The 21,828-nt window shown below is 43.1% G+C and overlaps 1 protein-coding gene across 1 annotated transcript in view; it reads left to right on the top strand.

Moving 5' to 3' along the window:
- fhit (fragile histidine triad diadenosine triphosphatase) overlaps window positions 1-21,828 on the top strand; it is a 333,926-nt gene that overhangs the window by 276,304 nt on the left and 35,794 nt on the right. The window contains exon 7 of the mRNA XM_039008866.1: window positions 3,230-3,298. Within this exon, the coding sequence (XP_038864794.1) occupies window positions 3,230-3,298 (69 nt within the window). The remainder of the gene's footprint in view (window positions 1-3,229; window positions 3,299-21,828) is intronic.

Here is a 21,828-nt window from a genome sequence, read left to right as displayed (position 1 = left end):
CGCCGCCAAACTTACCCAAGTAAAACTGACTATCATACCGATCCTCGACTTCGGCGATGTCATCTACAAAATTGCTTCCAGTACTCTACTCAGCAAACTGGATGCAGTCTATCACAGTGCCATCCGTTTTGTTACCAAATCACCTTATACCACCCACCACTGCGACCTTTATGCTCTAGTCGGCTGGCCCTCGCTACATATTCGTCGCCAGACCCACTGGCTTCAGGTCATCTATAAGTCTATGCTAGGTAAAGCTCCGCCTTATCTCAGTTCACTGGTCACGATAACAACACCCACCTGTAGCACACGTTCCAGCAGGTATATCTCACTGATCATCCCCAAAGCCAACACCTCATTTGGCCGCCTTTCCTTCCAGTTCTCTGTTGCCAGTGACTGGAACGAATTGCAAAAATCACTGAAGTTAGAGACTTTTATTTCCCTCACCAACTTTAAACATCAACTATCTGAGCAGCTAACCGATCGCTGCAGCTGTACATAGTCCATCTGTAAATAGCCCACCCAATCTACCTACCTCACCCCCATACTGTTTTTATTTTATTTACTTTTCTGCTCTTTTGCACACCAGTATCTCTACTTGCACATCATCATCTGCTCATTTATCACTTCAGTGTTAATCTGCTAAAGTGTAATTATTCGCTCCTATGGCCAATTTATTGCCTACCTCCTCATGCCTTTTGCATACACTGTATTTAGACTTTATTTTTTCTACTGTGTCTTTGACTTGTTTATTGTGTTATTGGCTTGTTTATTGTTTACTCCATGTGTAACTCTGTGTTGTTGTCTGTGTCACACTGCTTTGCTTTATCTTGGCCAGGTCGCAGTTGCAAATGAGAACTTGTTCTCAACTAGCCTACCTGGTTAAATAAAATAAAAAATAAAATAAAATGCTCTAGATGAGTGTATTATACTGCTAAGACCCCCCGATAAACTGTCTGGCTGACAGTTGATGATATTGTTGTCTTGTGTTTTGTGAGTCTCGATACTGATGAGGTTTTGGCACTGAGAAAGTTTAGAAGCAGTCACAAGTGCTGGTCTCACCCCATCCACTAGGTTCACAGCACAAATGTGCTACTAGACAGAGCAAGAGACAGAAACTCTGTCATATTTTAGTACTTCAGTGTGTTGTTTTGCTCCAACTACAAATGTACCAACTTCCTTAAAGTTGTTTTGACTTAATTCACATCGTAGTGGATGTGGCTGTTTTAAAATGAGAATAAAGTGCTGATGAAAATGCTTTTTGAGGTTAGGACCTGTAGATTAAAGTGAGCCCCAGAGTTCAAATGGCCCTTCTTGATATTTTATACACATTTTTGCTGAGTAGCCAAAGTTCATGATAAAGAACTCTTAAAGGTGCACTATGCTGAAATTGCTCCGACATCTCCTGGTTGCTAAAATTAGAATAGTTCGGCTAATTTCAGTTTTTGTGACAAAACAAGCAAGTATAGTGTAGAGAATCATTGTACCATCTAAACCGCTGTGAAATATATTTTCCATAACCAAAAAGATTGTATCTTCAGCTGTTTGAAGCTGGTGTACAAAACCGAAAGTAAAAGACACAAAAAATATAACTTAAGAGCGGGAAGCATAGAAAAATGCACATAGAACAGAACTACAGCTTCTTAGACTTGCTTTCAATGACAATGACAGATCTGTAACTCCCAAAAAGTTATATATTGCAGCTTTAAACAAGGATATCAGTTTTGTTTGTCAGTTAATTTCCCCTGTCAGTTTAGTTCCTCAATGTGCTGTCAACTCTGAGAATGATGAGATAAGTGAGATGTTCCGATCCAGAAAAGAATAAGACAGTTTTCCTCATGTCATTGATTTTATTTATCATGTACAAAGTTGACAGTCTGTGCTTACATGATCCTAACAAACACAGGATGTGTTGTCATTTATGTTCTGTATGCTAATGAACATCTATTCAATTCAGCTAATCAAACTGTTTTGAAGATACTTCTGAGAATGCTCTTATTAAGTAAGAGCTGTGTACTCTAAAGAACTGTCACAAGTATTCAGAAGGCCCAAGAGGCTGCTTTGTGTGGGAATGATTTCTTACATCTGAATAGCCTTGACAGTACACTTGCTCTATTCACGTTGATGCTTATACAAACACGATGATGTGCTGTTCTCCCACAATGCCAGTGGCAGAATCACAATGACTGTTGACAATTTGTAAAATGCGGTATGACAATTTGTACAATGTGTTTAAAACCATCTCTGAAATAATGTCGGAGGTAAGCCTATTCCCCGTGAATGCGGCTTACTGTCATGTTAATTGTAACTGTGTCCTTCATTTTTCATATTGATTTATTCTGTTTTACTTAGAGAAATAATAATTATATATACCAGGGATTGAAAAAGGAACTAATCAACTGAGACAATATAAATATACGACTTTGCCACTTTATTATACAGGCTTACTTGTGTCAGGAACGCTGCTGCTGAACTATTCATTTAACATCTATTTTAGTGGATTTCTATTGCATTATTTGAAGTATGCAACATTTCAGCAATCTAGAGCCAAGTGGATTGCTGATTAAAACTCAAGCATATGTAAGTGCTGGGGACATTAGCATCATGAGGACATTGTTTCTTCAGTTTGAGCGTGTTGTATTTCATTTCAGAGGAGTCTCTCGCACTCTGCTTGTCCTTCATTATGTTATCACTAGCTAATGACTTTTTTTTACTCTGTAAAACTTTGTTGCAGATTTGCATAGTGTAAGATAAATGTTTGCATCGTCTAATTATCTTTCCTGTTTTAATGTGTGTGTTTTTTCTTCTTCTTCTGCGTAAATACGTAGCAGTTGTTCTGGGACATTACCACACTAATAAGCACCCAAGGAAAGCTGCAAGTTGGAAACTAACTGTGCAGATGGCCAAGTTTGTGACAGCACGACGCAAGGGGGAGCAGAAAAGGACGTCTGACAAAGTCAATTTAAGTTTTAAAAGCATAAAATTAAGGAGTCCCGGTGGTACACAGGTGGTACACTTGGCGGAATGTATTGTAACCCTCCTGTGATTTACAGCATTGCTTCACCACCAGGTTGTGAATTAATGAAATATGTCTCTGGATAGGTCTGTTGTCAGTTCAGTTTGTTACAAGAGTACCTGGCACAGCATAGTATGTATGTCTCTCTGGATGAGTAAATAACATAATATCTAAAAATAAAACATGTTCATTTGTTTTGTCATTGTGTGTTTTCAGCATGTTCACGTGCATGTCCTCCCCAGGAAGGCAGGTGACTTTGAGAGAAACGACAACGTCTATGATGAGGTAAAGTAGAGCGTTTTTAAAGTTATTTTGCCTCTCCCACTACATTGATTTGAGTTCTTATGACCAAACATTGATATTCAATATGACACACTGGCTGTTTAAATTCCTCCAGGGTAGGAGTTGTTTTTATCATACAGTTATCTTATGTTTATCAGTAATGCACTAGCTCACCTGTAGCTCAAAATAATAGCTTTAATTAAACATGTTAGAGCTGGGGTTGAACAAACGTCAATACACCCTGAGACCTTTTCGAAAATAAAATCACCAAACCAATGAACCACGATACTTCAATACACAAATAATGAACATGCCTTTCATAGTGATTTAAATTTCCCTGTGACATTTAAAATTTGCAACAAGAGCGGCCACACCAAATGAATATCAATGACTAAGTTTGATATGAATATTCTAATTACTACATCTAATAAAAACAGGCTTGACTATAGTTCCCTAAAGAGCCAGAGGCGGAAATAGAACGCATCCACATCCGTGGCCCACCAGCCAAATACAAATAGGTTTGTTTTTAATTTGCATGTGATCATAAGGGTTATTGTGAAAGCAGCTACTGTATGCCATTCATATTGTTGATGTCACACGCTGCAAATTAGACCTTTTTTCTCTGAGGTGTTTTGCTTCACAATGAATAATCACACAGTGTTGGCTCCCCCATACCTTACCACTGTTAAGTGTTTTATAACTCAAACTGTGCACATTTACTCCCTCATAAAGACTATTTAAGAGGCAATAGAATAGTTTAACCACTTTCCTCCTTCACAGTGTGAAACTAGTGAGAAATGTAGCACAGGGTTTCCAATCATCTATTTGTGTGATACTGTGTGTAGTGAATAGACAATGTAATCTAAACTTCAGACCCACGTCATCTAGTTACAGCCTCTGATTGGCTGTATTTCTGATTAGGACATTACATAATGATTGGTTGATGTCTCTGATGTCAGTGACTAGGCCAATTACCCCAGATAGCCATTCAGTGGCCGTGCTCACTACAAGGCTGACTTTGGGGCAGGCACCGAGGCTCCACTGTCTGGGGTGTTTATCGTCGCAGAGAAAGGGATGGGACTCTGGAGTGCGATTTTATTTGTCACTTTATTTAGATGAAGTGACACGGCCCGGTAGATTCACGCAACGTGGTCGTAAAGAGCCTGTCCGCCGTCTGACAGCCATTCTGAAAGATACAGTCAGCAGCATCTCTCTCTCTTGCACTCTCTCTCTCTCAGATATAACGCATGCCATTTCCAATTTTCTTAGCTGTGTCACCTTGCCAAAAAAAGCTGTCATGGCATATTAGACTTGTTTTGTCTCTTCTCTTTCACAAATGTTCTTTGTTATGTGCTTTGAATGTACGAGCTTGTCAGTAGTCATAATGGAGACAACAGCAAATGCTCAGGTTTTGTCTTCCTCTCTCACCGAACTAGATGCTGTAGCTATTCAAAGTTTCATACAGACACACTATAAAGTGTGTACTGTACAACATATACTTTGTCAAGTTCATCTGACATCTTTACAATTTATATATGTGACCAACCGGCTCAGTTCTGTTTTATGTAGCAAAATTTGAACTAATGTTTTTTTACATTGGAGAAAAGTAGAGAATGGTATATCATACACTACAGTTGAGGAAAAATGGGAAAGTAATTCTGCTTTGAAAGTTTATAAACTTGTAACCCCACTATTGAGAAAATGGCCCTTCAATGTTTTGGTACACCTACAGGAGAGCTCTTCTTTGTCTACACCAATTCAGCATCGTTCACACCCTCTTAAGTGTACTTTAACACCAATACACCCATCCGTTTAAAATTTATTTAGTATACGTCAATCTAACAAACCAGGCAACTAAAAGCAACTTTCTAAATAATGTTTTGGTTAGTTTCTAGCTTGTTAGCTAACTAGCAAACATTAAGTTAGCTGGCTAGCCAGTTCAAATTATGACCATATCATATAGCTGACAACGTCTTAACTTTAGCTAAAATAGCTTACAGTAGTAAGTATGACGTAATAAAAGCAGGGAATTCCACTGGAGAATTTTGGAACTTGGACACTGTCTCGTTGGCCTAACGTTATATTCTAATTTGACTTTGGTGTGGGTCATGTTGTTCTTCACATTACCGTCTCTGGTAAACACACACTATATCAAATAATATCAACGTTTATTTGTCACATGCACAGGATACAGAAGGTGTAAATCCCAACTCATAACGTTACTACCCTGCATTAATCTACAGGTAGCTAAAGCTAACCAACTAGGTTCAATGTTAGCTAGCTAGCTAACATTAGACTATAACTAGCAATGCAATAGCTCTGAGATAGGAATATAAGAATAATACTACACAGATCATACACATAATGCTAGCTAGCGAGCCAGCCAGCCAGCCAGCTAACGTTAGCTAGCTAGCTAACAGTACGCTTAAAATTGCAATGAAAACTGACAAAATTAGAAATGTATAATATCTGAAAATGTAGCTAGCTAGACTTTCTTACCCATATACATGGACGAGCGCTTCTCCCTGTCTGTCACGGATGCCATAGTTGCCATTAGTTTGAAGATGGAATCCAGAGACAGGTGTTTTATACAACAGTCTTTTGTGTGTTCTCTTTTTGACTCCCTCTGCATATTTGCAATCAAATGCCTGAATTTTCTCCAACACCTTAGCTATCATATTCTGCTTCCACCGGGCATTCCACTGATTTCAAAAGAGAGCATTAGCAACACTTTTGCAGTTTTTCATGATATCTTTCAAAAAAGCTGCATTAGAAAGGATTACCTACACATACTGAGAAGCTCATGTTATAGACAGAAGCGTGCTACATGCCAGACCAATCCAAACTCATCTCTTGGCATGTCCTACCAATCATGGCTAGTGGGAAGGTTTCTACCTCTTTCCATGGCTCAACCAACTAGGCTCGTAATTTAACAATTTTAATCGTATTTACAGATGGCATACAAGTTTGTTATTAAGGCACTTGAAAGTTCACAATTTCCAGATGGCATTTTGGACAAAAAACAAATTTTGATAAAACAAATAATCATTATGTTCAAATGCCTCTCCTATTAACATTTACATTTACATTTAAGTCATTTAGCAGACGCTCTTATCCAGAGCGACTTACAAATTGGAAAGTTCATACATATTCATCCTGGTCCCCCCGTGGGAATTGAACCCTGGTCCCCCCGTGGGAATTGAACCCACAACCCTGGCGTTGCAAGCGCCATGCTCTACCAACTGAGCCACACGGGACCACATTAAGTAGTGGCACGCGACATACTCCTAGTTTCCTGAAACAAGTCACATATGCTTTCTCAGCAGTATGGTTTGTTAGCAGAGATGAAAGACAGAGAGGCATAAACAAAGATACAGTATATTGTTGTAATGTTGCCTGCAGTAGCAACATGCGCTGCATTGAAATAACTTGCTCCAAAAGGTCAGAGTGGATATCAGATGAACATGATTGGAAAGGTGAAGACACTGTGTGGAGAATGATGTTGTAATAATCATTACAGTGGGCGAATAGCAATATCCCAGCCATAAATATCTACTTGACCTTGGTAATGCTCATCAATGGTCAAGTTATACACTTACAATGAATCATGTCAAACACCCAATTAGCTACTAACTGAAAATAGATCACATCTATGAATGTGATGGCCTACAGCCTCTGGGGGCTTTGAGAGTGGGGTATATGGAGAGAGAGAGGAAGAGAGAGAAAAGGTTGAAAGGCGTAGAGAGTTGGATGCCTGCCCCACAACATGGCAAGCATTGTGTATTTGCACCTCAGCAGCCTTCTGCCCAGACACCACTCATTACACCTTTTAAAGGTCAGCACTTTCAAAAATATGTGCTTTGACCTTTTAATCAGCCAAGGGGGAAAAAAACATTGAATCACATTTGGCATTCGTTTAACACACATTTTATCTAATATAATAATATATGCCATTTAGCAGACGCTTTAATCCAAAGCGACTTAGTCATGCGTGTATACATTTTACATATGGGTAGTCTTTGGAACTGAACGCACTATCCTGGCGTTGCAAACGCTTTTCTCTACCAGCTGAACTACAGAGGCTAATCTTTGTCGTGATCATTCTACGCACATGAAGAACTGCAATTTAGCAGGTACACGGTGACCATGACCCGAAATGTAGATGGTGAACTTTTTAGCCTGGTACAACTATAACCCATTAATGGGTTCCATTTCCACGGTTTTTAATTTTTCCTACATTTCTGACCTGGGAAGCCATGTTGTTGACAAACACAAGCTTTTGAATGATGCCTCAAATGTTTGTGTCCTCGTACCCTAATCCATCTCATCCAACTGATTAAGTGCTGATTGAGTATGTGTTTGTGCTCAGAACATGTAAATGACAATTGTAATCAAAAGTGTGGTCTTTCTTTAATGAAGTCTGCACTCACTCACTCTCAGTGCCTGGAACACCATCTCAACACAGGAGCTTGAGAGCTGTACTGTAGCATCTAGTCGTGAGCTGGCGTTAATAACCATAGCGCTTTGTCGTTAGAATCCCAATACTCCTCTTCAGTCCTATTAAGAACACCGGCACTGTAGACACGAGTCACTCTTATTGGATGAGAGAGAGAAAGTGCACTCTTTATGGCTATTTAATCAGAGGAAAAAGCAGTGAGACGGCACCAGGCACCAGGCTATGCCTCTCTTCTGCTATTGCTCTGAGCCACCTCAGAGATCAGTGGAAACTCAATTACGCCGCTGCCATGCTTGTTAGTGGGGAACAATGTCAGCTCGTGATTATAAGTTGTAATGATGTTATTTTCTCCAATTAGGCCTTGTGTGTTTTTTTTCAAATGCCTCTCCAGGTTCTCTAGGGAGAATGGAAGTGACAGACAGATGGAGGAGATGCTGTGAACCTAGTGTTTTGAAGGCAGTTTGTTGCTTTTAAACAGGTCTGAATGGATCCAGTTTGATTGGCAGCTACTGTAAATGTTTTCCATTTTGGTTCTGCTTATTTGTTGTGGCCACTGAAACAGTTGCAGGAACAGGAGTTTGATACAGGCTTATTGATTGGAAGAGGGGTGAGCAACATGAATATTCACCCCATCTCTGAACTGAATACAATAAATGAGATGATGACTGCGTCGGGTTCAAGGCTAGTGTCACGTTCCTGACCTGTTTTCTGTTGTTTGGTATGTGTTTATTGGTCAGGGCGTGAGTTTTGGGTGGGCAGTCTATGTTTTCTGTTTCTATGTTGGTTTTGGGTTGCCTGGTATGGCTCTCAATTAGAGGCAGGTGTTTGACGTTTCCTCTGATTGAGAGTCATATTAAGGTAGGTTGTTCTCACTGTTTGTTTGTGGGTGATTGTCGTCCGTGTCTGTGTCTGCGCACCACACGGGACTGTAGCGTTTGTTCGTTCGTTTGTAATAGTCTGTACCTGTTCCTACGTGCTTCGTGTTGTATGTAAGTTGTCATGGTTTAGGTCAGTCTACATTCGTTTTTGTTATTTTGTATTTCTAAGTGTTATTTCGTGTTTCGTCGTTTTTGTTTAATAAATCATTATGAATTCACACCCCGCTGCACGTTGGTCCAATCCTTGCTACTCCTCTTCGGATGAAGAGAAGGAGGAAGCCCGTTACAGAATCACCCACCAAACCCGGATCAAGCAGCGGGTTAACGGACAGCGCACGAAGCAGGATTTCTGGTCTTGGGAGGAGATCATAGAAGGAAAAGGACCATGGGCTAAAGTTGAAGTGAATCGCCGCCCATGGGAACAGCTGGAGGCAGCTCGGAGAGCGGAGGAAACCGGAGAGAGGAACCGGCGTTATGAGGGGACGCGTCTAGCACGGAAGCCCGAAAAGCCCGCAAGTACAACCCAAAAATTTCTTGGGGGGGGGGGCTAAGAGGTAGTGGGTCTAGGGCAGGTAGGAGACCTGCGCCCACTTCCCAGGCTAACCGTGGAGAGCGGGAGTACGGGCAGACACCGTGTTACGCAGTAGAGCGCACGGTGTCTCCTGTACGTGTGCATAGCCCGGTGCGGGTTATTCCACCTCCTCGCACTGGTAGGGCTAGATTGAGCATTGAGCCAAGTGCCATGAAGCCGGCTCTACATATCTGGCCACCAGTACGTCTCCTTGGGCCGGCTTACATGGCACCAGCCTTACGCATGGTGTCCCCGGTTCGCCTACATAGCCCGGTGCGGGTTATTCCACCTCCCCGCACTGGTCAGGCGACGGGGAGCATACAACCAGGTAAGGTTGGGCAGGTTCAGTGTTCAAGGGAGCCAGTACGCCTACACGGTCCGGTATATCCGGCGCCACCTTCCCGCCCCAGCTCAGTACCACCAGTGCCTACACCACGCACCAGGCTTCCAGTGCGTCTCCAGAGCCCTGTTCCTCCTCCACGCACTCTCCCTGTGGTGCGTGTCTCAAGCTCAGTGCCTCCAGTTTCGGCACCACGCATCAAGCCTCCTGTGCGTCTCCAGAGCCCTGTACGCACTGTTCCTTCTCCCCGCACTCGCCCTGAGGTGCGTGCCGTCAGCCCGGTACCTCCAGTTCCGGCACCACGCACCAGGCCTACTGTGCGCCTCAGCAGGGCAGAGCCATCTGTCGGCCCAGCACCGTCTGAGCCATCTGTCTGCCCAGCGCCGTCTGAGCCATCCGTCTGCCCAGCGCCGTCTGAGCCATCCGTCTGCCCAGCGCCGTCTGAGCCATCCGTCTGCCCAGCGCCTTCTGAGCCATCCGTCTGCCCAGCGCCTTCTGAGCCATCCGTCTGCCCAGCGCCTTCTGAGCCATCCGTCTGCCACGAGCCATTAGAGCCGCCCGTCTGTCCCGAGCCATTAGAGCCGTCCGTCAGTCAGGAGCCGCTAGAGCCGTCCGTCAGTCAGGAGCTGCCAGAGCCGCCAGCCAGTCAGGAGCTGCCAGAGCCGCCAGCCAGTCAGGAGCTGCCAGAGCCGCCAGCCAGTCAGGAGCTGCCAGAGCCGCCAGACAGTCAGGAGCTGCCAGAGCCGCCAGACAGTCAGGAGCTGCCAGAGCCGCCAGACAGTCATGAGCTGCCCTACAGTCATGAGCTGCCCTACAGTTATGAGCTGCCCTACAGTCATGAGCTGCCCTCCAGTCATGAGCTGCCCTCCAGTCATGAGCTGCCCTCCAGTCATGAGCTGCCCTCCAGTCATGAGCTGCCCTCCAGTCATGAGCTGCCCTACAGTCATGAGCTGCCCTCCAGTCATGAGCTGCCCTACAGTCATGAGCTGCCCTACAGTCATGAGCTGCCCTCCAGTCATGAGCTGCCACTCAGTCATGAGCTGCCACTCAGTCATGAGCTGCCACTCAGTCCGGAGCTGCCACTCAGTCCGGAGCTGCCACTCAGTCCGGAGCTGCCACTCAGTCCGGAGCTGCCACTCAGTCCGGAGCTGCCACCCAGTCCGGAGCTGCCACTCAGTCCGGAGCTGCCATTAGTACAGAGTTGTCCCTCTGTCCTAAGCTACCTCTCTGTCCGGAGCTACCTCTCTGTCCGGAGCTACCTCTCTGTCCTGAGCTACCTCTCTGTCCTGAGCTACCTCTCTGTCCTGAGCTACCTCTCTGTCCTGAGCTGTCTCCTCTATGTAGGAGGGGCCTTAGTGAAGGTTCCTGGACCATGGTCGGGGGCGAGGGTCGCCACTCAAAGGACGCTAAGGAGGGGGACAAAGACAGTGGTGGAGTGGTGTCCTCGTCCACCGCCGGAGCCGCCACCGCGGACAGATGCCCACCCAGACCCTCCCCTTGAGTTGTAGGGGTGCGCCCGGAGTTCGCACCTTGAGGGGGGGTTCTGTCACGTTCCTGACCTGTTTTCTGTTGTTTGGTATGTGTTTATTGGTCAGGGCGTGAGTTTTGGGTGGGCAGTCTATGTTTTCTGTTTCTATGTTGGTTTTGGGTTGCCTGGTATGGCTCTCAATTAGAGGCAGGTGTTTGACGTTTCCTCTGATTGAGAGTCATATTAAGGTAGGTTGTTCTCACTGTTTGTTTGTGGGTGATTGTCGTCCGTGTCTGTGTCTGCGCACCACACGGGACTGTAGCGTTTGTTCGTTCGTTTGTAATAGTCTGTACCTGTTCCTACGTGCTTCGTGTTGTATGTAAGTTGTCATGGTTTAGGTCAGTCTACATTCGTTTTTGTTATTTTGTATTTCTAAGTGTTATTTCGTGTTTCGTCGTTTTTGTTTAATAAATCATTATGAATTCACACCCCGCTGCACGTTGGTCCAATCCTTGCTACTCCTCTTCGGATGAAGAGAAGGAGGAAGCCCGTTACAGCTAGAATATGCCCCCTGAATAATAAGGGTGGAAATACATTATTCTTAATGATTCGCTAACTACAATTTATCTAATGCATTTTCTTTTTCAACTAGATCTACAGTATGTTCTAAAATCACTGCTTGTTATGTCTGGTTTTGTCATATTTCATATGTATTTCTACTGTACGGATCAGCTAGGGAGAACATTGCAAGGGAAAGCAGTCAAGTTATTTTACTGTCTCTAGCTGCTTGCTGTTGGAAACAGCAGCTCTTAAATTACCCCACCTTGTGTCTGCTCTGCTTATGTGCCTAGTCAGTCCAAAGACAACGAGTCATTCAGGGGCCCTGGAGACTGCATTTCACTTATTTAGCTTCCCGATTATTATCTTTCATTCCAGTATCTATCCACCCAATCAATAAATCCCCTCCCCGCTCTCCGTTGTATTTCTACGAGCCAGCCACCTCCTCGGCGCCGTGCTGACGTAGCCTGCCTAAGATATGTAGTGGGCCTCTCTCAACCCTGATATTGTGTGATAGCATTGCTCATTAGATCTTTATCTACGGTGCTCCCCTTTGCTGTGTGTGAGGATATCCAGACAGAGAGATCATATTCAGGGGAGGCGCTGCGTTGTTATTTGGCTGTCATTCATCATATTTTGTGGCAGTGTTATTAGGGAACATAGGGGGAATAGGGCTATGTAATGACAAATATCAATGGATCCTCATGTTCTTGCCTGCTGTGACAGGCTACTATCCATCTCTCTGGCACTCACCTAGTTAACATTTGTATCAAATAGCCAAGATTTGTCATTTTCCCTTCCCGGGGGGAGTAGGAGTTTTCGCCGATAGTTTAGATAAAGGAGAAAGATCCAGAACACGTCCTACACTTTCTTGTGCAAATGATGAGCAATTGTTCTAAAGTGCAGCCCACCATCTGTCTGGCACTGTTGGACATGCAGTACTGTAGCCTACTTTGTTAGATAAATGGAGGAGTGAGGGGGTGTCAAATAATAATGTTTACCATGGGAACCCATTAGCCCATTGGGTTCTTGTTATGTTGTTCACCTCATCCTCACCTGTATCAGGGTCTACCTGAGACTGTGCAGGAGGACAGGTATCTCTAGACATATTATTCAGTAGAACACACGCACACACACACGCACACAAACACACAGATGCACACACACACACACACGCACAATCTAAAAAGTAACTGCATAACTTATAAAATAAATTGATTAGTGGCTACTCAAACACCTCAAACGGTCAGTAGAACTCAAATGTCAATAATATTTGTTTTTGAATGCTGTTAACAAATATTAGGTTATTGAATAATATAACTTTATATGTGTGTTCTGCTAATCTTAAATTGAGCTTTTTCAAGTTATGATTATTTTTTTATTTTTTTAAAGTCAATCTAACATTTAAAAACAAATAAAGTAGTCGTCAGAAACATTGATATTTTAGTAAAAAAACACTTCATTTATCTGTGTTGTGCTGATATAGAATCATTGAGTTTTTGAAGTTATTGAAACATAATAGTGCAACGTGGCTTGATTTTTAGAGGACTGTTTAATTAATAAATAAATAAATTATAATACTTTTACACAATGTTGTATGCATGTTTGAAGAAAGATAAGTATATTTCTCTCTTGATAAACTGATATCGAAACTGTCAAGCAAATTGACGTTCAATAATGAGAAGCCATTCCCACAATCAACAAGGTCATGTGCACCACTCTTAATTACAGAGGCTAATACAGCATCATGTAATGCTTACTGCCCTACCTCCGGTTAACTTCTCTGGGATATGTGGGACGCTAACGTCCCACTTGGCCAAAAGCCAGTAAAAATGCGGAGCGCCAAATTCAAATAAATTACTATAAAAACTTTCATGAAATCACACATGAAAGATACCAAATTAAAGCTACACTTGTTGTGAATCCAGCCAACATGTTAGAATTCAAATAGGCTCTACGATGAAAGCACACCAAACGATTATGTTAGGTCAGAGCCAAGTCACAGAAAAACACAGCCATTTTTCCAGCCAAAGAGAGGAGTAACAAAAAGCAGAAATAGAGATAAAATGTTTCACTACCCTTTGATGATCTTCATCAGATGACACTCATAGGACTTCATGTTACACAATACATGTATGTTTTGTTCGGTAAAGTTCATATTTATATCCAAAAATCTGAGTTTAGGCGGGACGCTACTGTCTCACTTGGCCAAAAGCCAGAGAAAATGCAGAGCGCCAAATTCAAATAAATTACTATAAAAATCCAACTTTCATTAAATCACACATGAAGATACCAAATTAAAGCTACACTTGTTGTGAATCCAGCCAACATGTCAGAATTCAAATAGGCTTTTCGGCGAAAGCAAACGATGCTATTATCTGAGGTTAGCAACAAAGTAAACAAAGAGAGAGAAGCATATTTCAACCCTGCAGGCGCTACACAAAACGCAGAAATAAGAATATAATTCATGCCTTACCTTTGACGAGCTTCTGTTGTTGGCACTCCAATATGTCCCATAAACATCACAAATGGTCCTTTTGTTCGATTAATTCCGTCGATATACAGTATATCCAAAATGTCCATTTATTTGGCGCGTTTGATCCAGAAAAACACCGGTTCCAACTTGTGCAACGTGACTACAAAATATCTCAAAAGTTACCTGTAAACTTTGCCAAAACATTTCAAACTACTTTTGTAATACAACTTTAGGTATTTTTTAACGTAAATAATCAATAAAATTGAAGACGGGATGATCTGTGTTCAATACAGTATTAAAACAAACTGTAGCTAGCTTTCTGGTCACGTGCCTCTATCTAACAGTACACTTCAAGTGACCCTCGTTCAAGATGGCCGTACTTCTTCATTACACAAAGGAGAAAACCTCAACCAATTTCTAAAGACTGTTGACATCCAGTGGAAGCGGTAGGAACTGCAAGAAGGTCAATTAGAAATCTGGATTCCCAATGAAAACTCATTGAAAAGAGAGTGACCTCAAAGAAAAAAAAATCGGAATTGTTTGTCCTCGGGGTTTCGCTTGCTAAATAAGTTCTGTTATACTCACAGACATGATTCAAACAGTTTTAGAAACTTCAGAGTGTTTTCTATCCAGATCTACTAATAATATGCATATCTTATCTTCTGGGGATGAGTAGCTGGCAGTTGAATTTGGGTATGCTTTTCATCCAAACGTGAAAATGCTGCCCCGTATCCTAGAGAAGTTAAAATCAAATCAAATTGTATTTGTCACATGCACTGTAGTATCCTTAGAGGCTTCTTAGATTGATGACTCATGACACGTAAGTACGGTTTAGTATTTAATTGTAACTTAGAATAACATTCTTTAATGCACCTGGCCTAAGCTACCTGAAGCTTTCTTAAATCACGGTTATATAGGCAGATATAGGAAATGGCTACGGATAGTGGAAAGCAAACCCCCGTCCTGAGTCAATACTGCCATCTATTGGTAAACATAAATATACCAGGTTGCGCCAAATACAACCTTGAAATGCTTACTTACAAGCCCTTAAACAACAATGCAGTTCAATAAAAAATATTTACTAAATAAACTAAAGTTTATAAAAATCTATAAAAAAGAACACAATAAAATAACAATACCGAGGCTATATACAGGAGGTACGAGTACCGAGTCAATGGGTTAGTCTAGGTAATTTGTACATGTAGGTAGGGGTAAAGTGACTATGCAGAGATAATAAACAGTGAGTAACAGCAGTGTAAAATCAAAGGGGGGTGTCAATGTAAATTGTCCGGGTAGCCACTTGATTAATTGTTCAGCAGTCTTATGGCTTGGGGGTAGAAGCTGTTAAGGAGCCTTTTGGACCTAGACTTGGCGCTCCGGTACCGCTAGCCGTACGGTAGCAGAGAGAACAGTCTATGACTTGGGTGACCGGGCCTTCCTCTGACACCGCCTAGTATATACAGTGTAAGTCAGAAGTTTACATACACTTAGATTGGGGTCATTAAACTCATTTTTCAACCACTCCACACATTTCTTGTTAACAAACTATAGTTGTGGCAAGTCAGTTAGGACATCTACTTTGTGCATGACACAAGTCATTTTTCCAACAATTGTTTACGGACAGATTATTTCACTTATAATACACTGTTTCACAATTCCAGTGGGTCAGAAGTTTACATACACTAAGTTGACTGTGCCTTTAAACAGCTTAGAAAATTCCAGAAAATTATGTCATGGCTTTAGAAGCGTCTGATAGGCTAATTGACATAATTTGAGTCAATTGGAGGTATACCTGTGGATGTATTTCAAGGCCTACCTTCAAACTCAGTGCCTCTTTGCTTGACATCATGGGGAAATCAAAATAGATTAGCCAAGACCTCCACAAGTCTGGTTCATCCTTGGGAGCAATTTCCAAACGCCTGAAGGTACCACGTTCATCTATACAAACAATAGTACGCAAGTAGAAACACCATGGGACCACGCAGCCGTCATACCGCTCAGGAAGGAGACGCGTTCTGTCTAATAGAGATGAACGTACTTTGGTGCGAAAAGTGCAAATCAGTCCCAGAACAACAGCAAAGGACCTTGTGAAGATGCTGGAGGAAACAGGTACAAAGTATTTATATCCACAGTAAAACGAGTCCTATATCGACATAATCTAAAAGGCCGCACAGCAAAGAAGCAACAGATCCAAAACCTCCATTAAAAAGCCAGACTACGGTTTACAACTGCACATGGTGACAAAGATCGTACTTTTTGGAGAAATGTCCTCTGGTCTGATGAAACAAAAATAGAACTGTTTGGCCATAATGACCATTGTTATGTTTGGAGGAAAAAGAGGGATGCTTGCAAGCCGAAGAACACCATCCTAACCGTGAAGCATGGGGGTGGCAGCATCATGTTGTGGGGGTGCTTTGCTGCAGGAGGGACTGGTGCACTTCACAAAATAGATGTCATCATGAGGCAGGAAAATTATGTGGATATATTGAAGCAACATCTCAAGACATCAGTCAGGAAGTTACAGCTTGGTCACAAATGGGTCTTCCAAATGGACAATAACCCCAAGCATACTTCCAAAGTTGTGGCAAAATGGCTTAAGGATAACAAAGTCAAGGTATTGGAGTGGCCCACACAAAGCCCTGACCTCAATCCTATAGAAAATGTATGGGCAGATCTGAAAAAGTGTGTGCGAGCAAAGAGGCCTACAAACCTGACTCAGTTACACCAACTCTGTCAGGAGGAATGGGCCAAAATTCACCCAACTTATTGTGGGAAGCTTGTGGAAGGCTACCCGAAACGTTTGACGCAAGTTAAACAATTTAAAGGCAATGCTACCAAATACTAATTGAGTGTATGTACACTTCTGACCCACTGGTAATGTGATGAAAGAAAGAAATGCTGAAATAAATCATTCCCTCTACTATTATTCTGACATTTCACATTCTTAAAATAAAGTGGTGATCCTAACTGACCTAAGACAGGGTCAGTAATTTTTACTAGGATTAAATGTCAGGAATTGTGAAAACTGAGTTTAAATGTACTTGGCTAAGGTCCTGGAAGCTTGGCCCCAGTGATGTACTGGGCTGTACGCACTACCCTCTGTAGCGCCTTACGGTCGGATGCCGAGCAGTTGCAATACCAGGCGGTGATACAACCGGTCAGGATGCTCTCGATGGTGCAGCTATAGAACTTTTTGAGGATCTGGGGACCCATGCCAAATCTTTTCAATCTCCTGAGGGGGAAAAGGTGTTGTCATGCCCTCTTCATGACATTGCTCTCCATGATAGTTTGTTGGTGATGTGGAAACTCTTGACCCACTCCACTACAGCCCCGTCGTTGTGAATGGGGGTATGTTCGGCCCTCCTTTTTCTGTAGTCCACGATCATCTCCTTTGTCTTGTTCACGTTGAGGGAGAGGTTGTTGTCCTGGTACCACACTGCCAGGTCTTTGACCTCCTCCCTATAGGCTGTCTCATCGTTGTCGGTTACTAGAGGAATGAGCACTGTGCTCAACAATTCCTGCAAAGGTCAGTTAAAATAACAAATCATCAAATATCTTAAACAATGACACAACCAGAACTACTTACTACTTACACTTGTAAAAAAAAAAACTATTAATGAAGGTTATGAATTTAAGTAGAAAGGACCCTACATTTTTATGTTCACTACAACAAATATTAATGTTCAAATACTTCGTTATATTTCAGAATACATGTAATATAGTGTAAAAAAGTTCCTAAAACACAAAACAGTGAAGTATTTACCTTAAAAAGATAAAAGAACCCATACGGGTTGTGATGTCACTTTAAGTATTGAACACTTGTCACGCCCTGACCTTAGAGATCCTTATTTATTCTCTATGTTTGGTTAGGTCAGGGTGTGACTCGGGTGGGAGAATCTATGTTTTCTATTTCTTTGTGTTTTTGGCTGAGTATGGTTCCCAATCAGAGGCAGCTGTCTATCGTTGTCTCTGATTGGGGATCATATATAGGTTGTCATTTTCCGCTTGGGTTTTGTGGGGAGTTATTTTCTGTCTAGCTGTTTTGTTGCCTGACAGAACTGTTCGCTTTCGTTTTCTACTTTATTTTGTTGCAGTGTTCAGTTTAATTAAAAATCATGAACGCCTACCACGCTGCACCTTGGTCTCCTTCTTCAACCCACGAGAGTCGTTACAGAACTCTCCACCACGAAAAGACCAAGCAGCGTGGTCAGGAGGAATGGACGTGGGAGGACATCCTGAATGGTAAAGGATCCTGGACGTGGGAGGAGATCCTGGCTGGAAGGGATCGCCTCCCATGGGAGCAGACGGAGGCAGCAAGGAGGGAGCAACTATACAAGGGGTCACGGCTAGCACGGAAGCCCAAGAAGCAGCTCCCCCCAAAAACATTTTGGGGGCATACGGGGAGATTGGCGGAGTCAGGGTTTAGACCTGAGCCAACTCCCCGTGCTTACCGTGGGGAGCGTGTGACCGGTCGGGCACCGTGTTATGCGGTGATGCGCACCATGTCTCCAGTACGCATTCATAGCCCGGGGCGCGTTGTGCCAGCTCTGCGCTCCAGACCTCCAGTGCGCCTCCACGGCCCAGCATATCCTGCGCCGGCTCTACGCACTATGCCTCCAGTGCGCCTTCATAGCCCAGTGCGTCCCGTGCCAGCTCTCCACACTCACCAAGCTGGAGTGGGTATCCAGCCAGGACGTGTTGTGGCAGCTCCCCGCACCAGGCTTCCAGTACGTCTCCTCAGTCCGGTAAGACCTGTTTCGGCTCCACGTACGAAGCCTCCAGTGATGATCCATGGTCCAAAGCCTCCAGTGATGATCCATGGCACAAAGCCTCCAGTGATGATCCATGGCCCGGAGCCTCCAGTGATGATCCATGGCACGTAGCCTTAAGTGATGATCCATGGCCCGGAGCCTGTAGTGGTAATCCATGGCACGAAGCCTCCAGTAATGATCCATGGCCCGGAGCCTGTAGCGATGATCCATGGCAAGGAGCCTGCAGCTAGGGTCCCCTCTCCGGAGCCTCCAGCGACGGTCCCCAGTCCGGAGTTTCCAGCGACGGTCCGCAGTCCGGAGTCTCCAGCGACGGTCCGCAGTCCGGAGCCTCCAGCGACGATCTGCAGTCCAGAGCTTCCAGCGGGGGTTACCAGTTCGGAGCGTCTGGCGACGGTCTGCAGTCCAGAGCCCCCAGCGGCGGTCTGCAGTCCAGAGCCTCCGGCGATGATCTACGGTCCGGAGGTCCCGGCGACAATCCCTGCACCGGAGACGCCACCGAAGTGGGGGGAGCCTAAAGCGGGGCGGGGTCTGCGTCCCGCACCGGGATCATATATAGGTTGTCATTTTCCGTTTGGGTTTTGTGGGGAGTTATTTTCTGTTTAGCTATTTTGTTGCCTGACAGAACTGCTCGCTTTCGTTTTCTACTTTGTTATTTTGTTGTGTTGTTCAGTTTTTATTAAAAATCATGAACGCTTACGACGCTGCACGAGAGTCGTTACAACACTGGAATACTTTGAGTTGGGTTACTCGAATGGTCCTTGGCTATGGGTTTCCACAAAACAATTTAGTTAGCAGAACTTATTACTTTTTACATTGCACACACATGCACACACACACACACACACACAGACACTCACACACACACACATACATACACAGACACACAAAATGATTGCTGTCATCAACAATGACAAGCTACCGAGGTCTGACAACTTGGATGGAAAATTACTGAGGACAATAGCGGACGATATTGCCACTCCCATTTGCCATATTTTCAATTTAAGCCTACTGGAATGTGTGTGCCCCCAGGCTTGGAGGGAAGCAAAAGTCATTCCGCTACCCAATAATAGTAAATCCCCCTTTACTGGCTCAAATAGCTGACCAATCAGCCTGTTACCAACCCTTAGTAAACTTTTGGAAAAAATTGTGTTTGACCAGCTACAATGCTATTTTACAGTAAACAAATTGACAATAAACTTTCAGCATGTTTATAGGGAAGGACATTCAACAAGCACAGCACTTACACAAATAGCTGATGATTGGCTTAGAGAAATTGATGATTAAAAGTTTGTGGGGGATGTTTTGTTAGACTTCAGTACGGCTTTTGACATTGTTGATCATAGTCTGCTGCTAGAAAAACGTATGTGTTATGGCTTTACACCCCTGCTATATTGTGGATAAAGATTTACCTGTCTAACAGAACACAGAGTATGTTCTTTAATGGAAGCCTTTCCAACATAATCCAGGTAGAATCAGGAATTCCCCAGGGCAGCTGTCCAGGCCCATTACTTTTTAAAATCTTTACTAATGACATGCTACTGGCTATGAATCAAGCCAGAGTTTCTATGTATGCGGATGACTCAATTCTATACATGTCAGTTACTACAGTGACTGAAATGACTGCAACACTTAACAAAGAGTTGCAGTTAGTTTCAGAGTGGGTGGCAAGGAATAAGTTAGTCCTAAATATTTCTAAAACTAAAAGCATTCTATTTGGGACAAATCATTCACTAACTCCTAAACCTCAACTAAATCTTGTAATAAATAATGTGGAAATTGAGCAAGTTGAGGTGACTGTCATGGTCAAAACATATTGATACAACAGTAGCTTTGATGGGGAGAAGTATATCAATAATAAAGCGCTGCTCTACCTTCTTAACAGCACTATCAACAAGGCAGGTCCTACAGGCCCTGGTTTTATCGCCACTGGACTACTGTTCAGTCATGTGGTCAGGTGCCACGAAAAAGGACTTAGGAAAATTGCAATTGGCTCAGAACAGGGCAGCACGGCTGGCCCTTGGATGTACACAGAGAGCTAATATTAATAATATGTATGTCAATCTCTCCTGGCTCAAAGTGGAGGAGAGATTGACTTCATCACTACTTGTTTTTATGAGAGGTATTGACATGTTGAATGCACCGAGCTGTCTGTTTGAACTGTTGTCGCACAGCTCGGAACCCCATGAATACCCCACAAGACATGCCATAAGAGGTCTCTTCACAGTCCCCAAGTCCAGAACAGACTATGGGAGGCACAGTACTACATAGAGCCATGACTACATGGAACTCTATTCCACATCAAGTAACTGATGCCGGCAGTAAAATTAGATTTTTTTTTTAAACTGGAAAAAACCCACCTTATGTAACAGCGGGGACTGTGAAGCCACACAAACATTGGCACAGACACATGCATACACACACACGCGATAACATGCGCACTATACACACACGTACGCATGGATTTAGTACTGTAGATATGTGGTAGTGGTGGAGTAGGGGCCTGAGGGCACACAGCGTGTTGTGAAATCTGTGAATGTATTGTTATGTTTTTAAAATTGTACAAACACACACACACACACACACACACACACACACACACACACACACACACACACACACACACACACACACACACACACACACACACCTTAGGTATCTCACAGCAGAGTTTATGAGTAGAGGGTGATAGCTAGAGATACTTTTTAGTACAGAACTAACTCTTGAAAATAATATGTTTTGTCAATTAGTAATTTTGCCTTTGCATAATAACTAGTGAGATGATATAGTGTCTGGATGAATCTACCTTGAGAAATTTTAAACAGATTTTAGTGTCCGTACTATCACTGTCGTCTTTTTATCAACGACACCCACAAACAATCAATACTTCCCTGTGAAGTCAGCTCCTCGCTTTGTCTATTTATACATTTGTTTCCTATACTATTTAAAAAATGCATTGTACTTTAAACTAGTTTTGAGTGAGGCCCTGTCTTTGGTCAGGCTTGCAACGATAATAG

This window comes from Salvelinus namaycush, chromosome 2 (assembly GCF_016432855.1).
Source record: "Salvelinus namaycush isolate Seneca chromosome 2, SaNama_1.0, whole genome shotgun sequence".
NCBI classification, from domain to species: Eukaryota; Metazoa; Chordata; class Actinopteri; order Salmoniformes; family Salmonidae; genus Salvelinus; species Salvelinus namaycush.
The sequence above is the reverse complement of the archived record's forward strand: the minus strand, read 5'-3'. Positions and strand labels throughout refer to the sequence as shown.